Source organism: Muscardinus avellanarius (genome assembly GCF_963383645.1).
Source record: "Muscardinus avellanarius genome assembly, chromosome: 1".
Lineage (NCBI taxonomy): Eukaryota > Metazoa > Chordata > Mammalia > Rodentia > Gliridae > Muscardinus > Muscardinus avellanarius.
The window spans coordinates 46,526,658-46,535,683 of NC_137786.1; the positions used below are offsets into that span (position 1 = coordinate 46,526,658).

The 9,026-nt window shown below is 38.5% G+C and overlaps 1 protein-coding gene across 1 annotated transcript in view; it reads left to right on the forward strand.

Annotated features, from left to right (window-relative positions):
* The window catches only part of MAP3K1 (mitogen-activated protein kinase kinase kinase 1), a gene marked incomplete at its 3' end in the record, with an annotated part of 68,169 nt that extends 59,357 nt beyond the window's left edge, over positions 1-8,812 (forward strand). The window contains exons 15-20 of the mRNA XM_080692488.1: positions 350-502; positions 1,631-1,793; positions 2,583-2,714; positions 4,355-4,497; positions 5,361-5,492; positions 8,663-8,812. Of these exons, the coding sequence (XP_080548614.1) occupies positions 350-502; positions 1,631-1,793; positions 2,583-2,714; positions 4,355-4,497; positions 5,361-5,492; positions 8,663-8,812 (873 nt within the window). The remainder of the gene's footprint in view (positions 1-349; positions 503-1,630; positions 1,794-2,582; positions 2,715-4,354; positions 4,498-5,360; positions 5,493-8,662) is intronic.
* Between the last annotated feature and the right edge of the window lie 214 nt (positions 8,813-9,026).

Consider the following 9,026-nt stretch of genomic DNA (forward strand, 5'->3'; position numbering starts at 1 on the left):
TATAGTCTCAAGAATTAGAGTTTCCTTGGACCATCTTAAAATAAATCTAATTCCAGAAATGTTGATTTTAAGGCAAACAGGTTGTTCAGATATAACTATTATTGTATATATTGATATCTGTATCATGTAAACAGCAGTACTTCTGGCCTATTTCAAAGAATTTCTGGTTGATTTTGTAATGGTAATCACTTCTGCATTAGACATTGGTTTTGCCATCATTGTCTATTCAGAGGTCAAGTATATTATAGGTGGTTTGGGAAACAGACTGAACAAGAGTTTGTCAGGCTAATTTTACAAGATTTATTCTTTTAATTTAACAGTAAAAAGATTGCTTTCATTTAATATGTAGACACCAGAGACTCTACCAGGACATACCAAAGCAAAACAACCTTACAGAGAAGACACTGAATGGCTGAAAGGTCAGCAAATAGGCCTTGGAGCATTTTCTTCTTGTTATCAGGCACAAGATGTGGGAACTGGAACTTTAATGGCTGTTAAACAGGTAAATATCTAGTGAGTACACGAGTAGAATTATTCAAATTATAAAATGAAGCATGCACAAGTTTTAAAAAATGAGAAATATATATGTGTTTGTATCCATGTGTTTATGTCCTTTAGTTAAGTTTTGAGAAACCTAAGTTTCAAAGTAGAATGTTGCCAAATTACCACAGACTCATAAATTCTATTTATTAAAAGTTGAAGCATAAGATACAATATCAAGATAGGCCTTATAGCCGGTGTGGTAGCACATGCTTGTGATCCCAGCATTCAGGAGGTGGAGACCAGAGGATCATGGTTCGCAGACAGCCTCAGCTACTTAGTGAGGCCATTCACAACTCAGTGAGACCTTGTTTCAAAAATAAAAAGATTGCCGGTCATGTTGGCACATGCTTGTAATCCCAGCATTTGGGAGGCTGAGACCAGAGGATCAGACAGCCTCAGCTACCTAGTGAGGCCCTCTACAACTCAGTGAGACCCTGTTTCAAAATAAAGAATAAAAAATTGGGCAGGGGGTATAGCTCGGAGGTCAAATGCCTCTGGGTTCCATCCCCAGACCCGCAAAAAATAAATAAATAAATAAAAATAATTTAAAAAATAATAAAAAGACTTTAAAAATAGGGCTGGAGGTGTATCTTAGAGATAGAATACTCCTAAGTTCTGTTACTCATACTGCAAAAAAATAAAAAATAAAAGGGATAGGCCTTCTTGATTTTTTTTTTCTTTTGGCCTTTTTATAATTAATAGAAGTATGTTTTCATACTCCGTCAGCAGTGTAGTGGTGTGATACTGTCTGTAGTATCCTTTTTATAATAAGCATTGTTATCAGGATATGAAAATAATAAAGCTTTCTTTTTTAAAAATTCTATCACTTCTCCAGTGATTCATTTTTACTCTTTAAACAGTTGGAATTTTGATATCTCAGGTTTTTATTATTTTTTGATATCTCACTGCTGCTTGACCTAGATTTTTACTGTCTAAAAGAATCTGACTTGGTTATTGTACTCATAAGCAGATATGTCATATGCTATTAATGTATTAGCTAGTTTGTGTTTGTCTGTTTTAGTTGTTAGTGAGAACTTGATAGAAACATCAAAATTCAAAACTTTGTGAACGTGTTTCTTTGAAACAGGTGACGTATGTCAGAAACACATCTTCTGAGCAAGAAGAAGTGGTTGAAGCACTAAGAGAAGAAATAAGAATGATGAGCCATCTCAATCATCCAAACATCATTAGGATGTTGGGAGCCACGTGTGAGAAGAGTAATTACAACCTCTTCATTGAGTGGATGGCAGGTATGTTCATGTTTAGGGTTTGGATTAATAGTACATGGACTTAAATCTCTGGTATTAAGTTTAGAGAAACTTGATAACTTGAAAAAAAATTTACTCCAGGTAAACTAGAACTGAGACATAAATGTAAATCTTGTTATCTTGAATAAAGACTGAACTTTATTTTCTTTCATACAAGTGTGTATAATAAGTGGTTTGAGATGTGATAGAGTGCACTAACTTTTTAGATTTGTGTGTGTTTTAAGAGTGCATTTCAGTTTACTCGTTATTTCTTAAGTGCACTTCATAAGGATGTACAGAGCAAATTGTCTATTACAAACATTTTTAAATGAGCTCATTGAGTTTATGACTTGTCCCAGGTCAGAGCCAGGAGATTGTGGGATGTGAAGCCTAACCATGGGCCTTCTGGCTCTTCCCCTGTTTTCTTTACCTTCCATCAAGTAACATATTCAAATGGTTTACACAAATCAGTAATGAAGCTATTTCATATTTCAATTGAGAAGATAGATAAATGGATTTTATGTCCCCGAAATAGTTCTACCCCAAATTCTTAACTTTTAAAGCTTTTTGAAATCTTGGCCCGCCAGTAAACTAGTTTCATGAGAATTCTATTAAAATGTCTCCTAAGTAATAGATTTCTGAGATGCTACCGGAAGTCAGCTTTACTTCTCACTGTAGGGAATGAGTTGAACATTTCAGGTGTGAACATGAGCTCATACAGTGCGGGCTTTGGTTTAAGTTTCTGATGTTTATAATTAATATGGTTGTCACTGTGGTGTACTTGTGTTTCAGGAGGCTCAGTGGCTCATCTGTTGAGTAAATATGGAGCCTTCAAGGAGTCAGTCGTTGTTAACTATACGGAGCAGCTACTTCGCGGCCTTTCCTATCTCCATGAAAACCAGATCATTCACAGAGATGTCAAAGGTAAGAATTCTTTTAATTATCTTTTAGTAACAATAAGAAAATAAATGTCATTTTAAAACTTGAACATTTGTTTACAGTTTCTAACCTAAGTTTCAAACTATAGAGTTATCTTTCTGGAAAATTAAAATGGTTAGAATATTAAAGGAGATGGAAAGATTATGACCTTTCCCATTTTCCTGATAATTTTATACTATCAGAAATTATAAAATTCAAATCTCTTGGTTCCCTCACTTGTTGACTTTATGTTGTGCTGACCCCCAGGAACTTCTTGTTCTCCTTTTATTTAAAATATTTTATGTATGTAGCCAGGCGTGGTGGCACACATTTGTAATCCCTGTGCTTGGGAGGCTGAGACAGGAGGATCGCACAGGTTCGAAGCCAACCTCAGCTACTCAGTGAGACTCCCAGCAACTTAGTGAGACCATGTTTCCAAATAAAATAGAAATAAGGAATAAAAAAAATAGGCGTGGGGATATAGTTTGGAGGAAGAATGCCCAAGTTCAGTCCCCAGAACTGCGGAAAGTATGTTATGTATACACAGTGAAACTTTATTCAGCTCTAAAGAACAAAGGGATTGGGGTTTAGTTTAGTGGTGGAGTGCTTGCCTAGCATGTATGAGGCCCTTGGCTCAATTCTTAGTATCTAAAAAAAGTAAGCCATTTGCAGGAAAATGCATGGAACTAGAAAGCATTATATTAAGCAAAATAAGTCAGACTCACAAAAAACAAGTGAATGTTTCATTTGTGGGAACTAGAGAACAAAGGGGAAAAAAAGGTCCCATGAAGACAGAAGGGAGCCAGGCGTGGTAGCACACGCTTGTAATCCCAGCAGTTGGGAGGCTGAGACAGGAGGATCACAGTTCAAGGACAGCCTCAGCAATTCAGTGAGACCCTGTTTCAAAATAAAGAATAAAAAATAGGGCTGGGGGTTTGGCTTGGAGGTAGAACGCCCTTGGGTTCCATCCTCAGTACTGCAAAAAAAGAAAGGAAGGGAGGGAGGGAAGAAGGAAGGAAGGGAAGGAAGGAAGGAAGGAAGGAAGGAAGGAAGGAAGGAAGGAAGGAAGGAAATAGATGGGAGCCAAATAGGGGCGAAGACGGGGATCCAGGACAGGTACTACAAAATGAAATTGATGAAATTATATTATGTGCATGTACAAATATGCCACAATGGAATCCATTATTCTGTGTTAATGATTACTTTTTTATTTAGCTGCAATTATGAAATGAACATATGGTTTTAATTAGTTTAGATCAATATGTTTCAATAAAATTTTGTCTTAAAATATAAAATACACTAAAATTTGCATTTTTGGGCAAAGATTTTGTTGAACTTTGTTATATTGAATGTTTTTCAATAATTATTCTTCAAAGATTCACTAAATCTCTGCCCTTATCTGTGTACACCTTAAGAATGATTTTCAAACATTCCCTCTCAAGCTTTCGAGTTGGCTTATGCCACAGACACCTGTGTGCCTTTAGTCATAGTGAATCGAAGGGAGATAGGGCAGCCTTTTCTGCACGTCTGACAGCCTACTTTTTTTGTCGCTATCCAATTTTATTAGTAGAATTTTACTGTTGCTGTTGGTTTTATTTATCCTTTTGTTTTTAACATAAAAGGTCATTTGCTCTTTCTGTTGACAGGTGCCAATTTGCTAATTGACAGCACAGGTCAGAGGCTGAGAATTGCAGATTTTGGAGCTGCAGCCAGGTTGGCATCAAAAGGAACTGGCGCAGGAGAGTTTCAGGGACAGTTATTGGGGACAATTGCATTTATGGCACCTGAGGTGAGAAGTCATTTTGGAGTTTTGCATGACAGCATTATAGTAAATTATTTCATGATGGTATTCAGTATGCACTTAGAAGTCCCTGGATCTTAAAACCAAGGTTTTATAATAACATCCTACATGTTAGATTCTTACTCCAATCCAGCCTTTCCATCTTTGTCTAGACAAAATTCCAAGTGATAAAATTTAATAGATTTGCTTAAATGCTATTTATAACAAAGAATTCTGGGTAGTGCATAGTTGTTTTGCAGTAGATCCAAAGTGGACATAGTGTACATATTTTTAAATTGTCTATTTCAAAGGGAGTTGAGCCCCCAGAAGCAGGCCTTGTCGGTAGTGGAAGTTTTTTGTTTTGGGGTTTTTTTGCGAGTCTGGGGATGGAACCCAGGGGCATTCGACCTCTGAGCCACACCCCCAGCCCTATTTTTCATTCTTTATTTTGAAACCAGGTCTCACTGAGTTGCAGAGGGCCTCACTAAGTAGCTGAGGCTGTCGGCGAACCACGATCCCCCGGTCTCAGCCTCCCGAATGCTGGGATTACAAGCGTGCGCCACCACGCCCAGCTGTGGAAGTTTAACAGAGCATTACTCTCTGAGCTTGGCCTCTCCTATTGTGTTCACACCTTTTCATGTCCATGTGGCATGCCTGTCTAATTGCCTCGTAGTTTACCAAGAGCAGGGGCTGCTTGGGAATTCTGTGATGTTTATTTTTGTGCCACATGGAAGATTAAGCTAGTTAATGAGATATAAGGCAGTCCAAGTAATTACTGTGTGCTCTGAGGTAAAAAATTAGAATCTATAACTACAGAGTTATTCTCTTTCTAAAGTGAACCATATTTCCAAGTCAACTCTGCTTTATTTTAGGTACTAAGGGGTCAGCAGTATGGAAGAAGCTGTGATGTATGGAGTGTTGGCTGTGCTATAATAGAAATGGCTTGTGCAAAACCACCTTGGAATGCAGAAAAACATTCCAATCATCTTGCTTTGATATTTAAGGTAATTGTGGTATAAAAATTACTTCTTTATGCTAAAATTGGCAGGACTCAAATTCTTATGGGTTCTCCCTATTAAACATAACAAAAATTATCTTCCTTGAAATGAATATATATGTAAATGTCTCCAGGAATTTGTATGTTGTTGTCACTTTAAACTTTGTGTCATTGATAGTCAGATTTTTGCTATTTGAGGTAGTTGTGGTATATACAGTCTCTATAAACATCTGATTAGCAAATACTGAATCATTCATTGTTTTTACATGTCACTTTAAAAACTTCAAGTTCAAAAAACAGAATATACTTGAAGTTCTTTATACATTTACACAATTCTGACAGTTTTTAAAAACCTAATTCACCGTAACTTACTTATTTTAAAAATCCTTTACACCATATCAGTTGTGAAATTTTATCCGCCCAAATCTACTACTTTCATTTCTACCACAGAATGGCTGAGATTTGGGGCTTTCGAGTAGATAAGTGATAGTTAAAAGCATGGGCTTTAGCCGGGCGTGATGGCACACACTTGTAATCCCAGCGCTTGGGAGGCTGAGACAGGAGGATCGCATGGGTTCAAAGCCAGCCTCAGCTACTGAGTGAGGCTCTCAGCAACTTAGTCAGACCCTGTTTCCAAATAAAGTATAAAATAGGTCTGGGAGTATAGCTAGGAGGTAGAAAAGCCCCTGGGTTCCACCTCCAGTACCACACACACATTAAAAAAAAAAAAAAGCATGTGCTTTAGAGTCTTACCGACCTGGTTTGAAGCCCTGCTCCTGTCTTAATGGCCATATGACCATTGGAAAATTACTTTTTGTGTCTACACTTGATTTCTGATTTATAAAATAGGTACAGTAATAGCACGTACTTTGTGGGGTTGTTATGAAGATTAACAGAATTACCCCTAGGATTGAGTCAGGCACTTAGCACGTAGTCACCCCGCACCTGCATCACCTTCAGCCCTTACGTCACACGTGCAGTCGCCTCTCTGACAGTTCTGTTTTGCATGTCGCTCACTTTGCCTCTCTTCCGTGTTTCCCGTGTTCCTGCGCGCATGTGCGCGCGCGCGCACACACACACACGCACGCACGCACACACACACACCCTCTAGTTCCCCAGACTCCCAGAGTACTCCAATGTGTGACTGGGTCTGATGCTTCCTTTGTTGGTGTCATGGTTATTTATGTTCCTCTCTTACTTGCTTTTTAATAATTGATTAATTTTTTTTGTACATGTGGTACTGGGGATTGAACCCCAGGGGCATTCTACCTCTCAGCTATACCCCCAGTCCTACTTTATTTTTATTTTGAAATGCGGTCTCACTAGATTGATGAGAGTCTCACTAAACTGCTGAGGCTGTCCTTGAATGTGCAGTCCTCCTCCTGTCTCCGCCTCCCAAGTACCGAGATTACAAGCGTGCACCACCACGCCCGACTTTACCTGCTTTCTAAACTCTAAACCTCCTTGAAGTCTGTTCGTGTTTGATTCATTTTCATGCCTTACAGAATCTTATAAAGAAATTGCTCAATAAATACTCCTGGTTAGGATCAACCTGAAAGTTTCATGTTATTTTCAAAATTTTGATAAAACCCTGGAAACAGAAATGAGTTTCAAGTTGGCACAGTCCACATTTTAACAGATTTCATTGCATTCTGCTTCATAAGTAGAGTTAAAGAGGATTTTACCTGTAGCATTTTCAGTGTCCTTAAACTTCTAGTAAATAATCTGAGTTTTGTGGTAGCACCACAGACAGAAAAATAGCTTTCTCAAATACTTTCATACTTTGTGATAGTTTAAGTAGCAATAGCACTTTTTTTAGAGAGACAGTTTGGCAATATCTGCCAGATTTTGAATGCACTTATTCTTTGACCCAACTGTGCTCATTATTAGGAATTTACTTGTAAATTTATTCATCAGGATTCATTGTCCTGTTGGCTGTAGTGCCCTAGTACTGATGATACTACCCTGACTCGAACCTGAACACTAACTGAAGTGTCCACCAGTAAGAAAGTGATCAAGTTGTAAGAGTGTAATGTAAAGCTGTTGTTGATTTAGAAAGTACTACATGATATTATTAAGTGAAAAGAGAAAGTATAATAAAGTGGTCCCTCCCCAGCTGCCTTCCCCTTACAAGACACTGAGGTTCGCATTGGTTTTCTCACATAGGTACATACTGTTGATGGAAGTGTTTCTTGCATTGATTCTCCCCCTTCCTCCCCGCCTCCCTGGCTCCACTGAAGAGTCTCCTTTACTGTCTAAAGTCCCTCTGTATCCCAATGAGAGAAAACCTATGACCCTTCACTTTCTGTATGTAGGTATTTTATAAAGAAAATCGACAGCAACTTAGCAAGACCCTGTTTCAAATAAAAGGGACGAAGGGTGTAGCTCTGAGGTAGAATTCTCCTGTATTCTATCCCCAATACCACAAAAAGAAAAGGAAAAAAAAAACCCTAAGTTGTGAATATGTTGACCCTACCCCACCCCGTGAAAACAGAGTTGTTAGCAATGAGTGACTACATTTGGACAAGGGGAGAAGGGTGCCCTTTGTTTTGTTTGTTTTTATTTTTTTTCCCTTCTATAGTATATTAACTGAGTATATCTTGTGTGTGTGTGTGTGTGTGTGTGTGTGTGTGTGTGTGTGTGTGTTACTGCGGATGGAACCCAGGGGCTTTCTACCTCCGGGCTATACTCACAGACCTATTTTATATTTTATCTGGAAACAGGGTCTTACTAAGTTGCTGAGAGCCTCACTAAGCAGCTGAGGCTGGCTTCGAACCTGTGCCATCCTCCTGTCTCAGCCTCCCAAGTGCTAGGATTACAAGTGTGCACCATCACGCCCAGCTTTTATGAGTATATCTTGATATAAGATCACAGACCTTACAGGATTTTTCTTTGTATCATTTTGTATTTTTTAGCCCAAAGCATTTATAAAATTACTAGTGTGGGGGAAAGAGAGAGTTTTCTTATGTTTAGAAATAAGTAGGTTTAAATTATTTAGATTTATTCCTAACCTGTTTATCAAAGTCAGTTCTTCATGGTGTTTGATATTAAGAATTAAAATGTGTCCAGTATTAAAGAAAATTATTATGGCGCATAAGCACATGCTGACATCAGAGGTTGTGAAACTGTGTCTGAAACTTGTGGAAGGCCTCAGTGCTCTGGCTCTTTCTCCTGCAGATTGCTAGTGCAACAACTGCTCCATCCATCCCTTCACATCTGTCTCCCGGTTTGCGTGATGTGGCTCTTCGTTGTTTAGAACTGCAACCTCAGGACAGACCTCCATCAAGAGAGCTACTGAAGCATCCCGTCTTTCGTACTACGTGGTAGCCAATGTCACAAGTAAACTACAGTGGAGACAGGATGCTCAACAAGAAAAAAGAAAAGACTTTTGTGGGGAACCACGTTGATAATCTGCTGGCCCTCATGCCCTGAACAGCTATGAATGAGGCCAGCGGGGAACCCTTACCTAAGTATGTGATTGACAAATCATAATCTGTACCTAAGCTCAGTATGCAAAAGTTCACAACTTGTGCAGAAACTG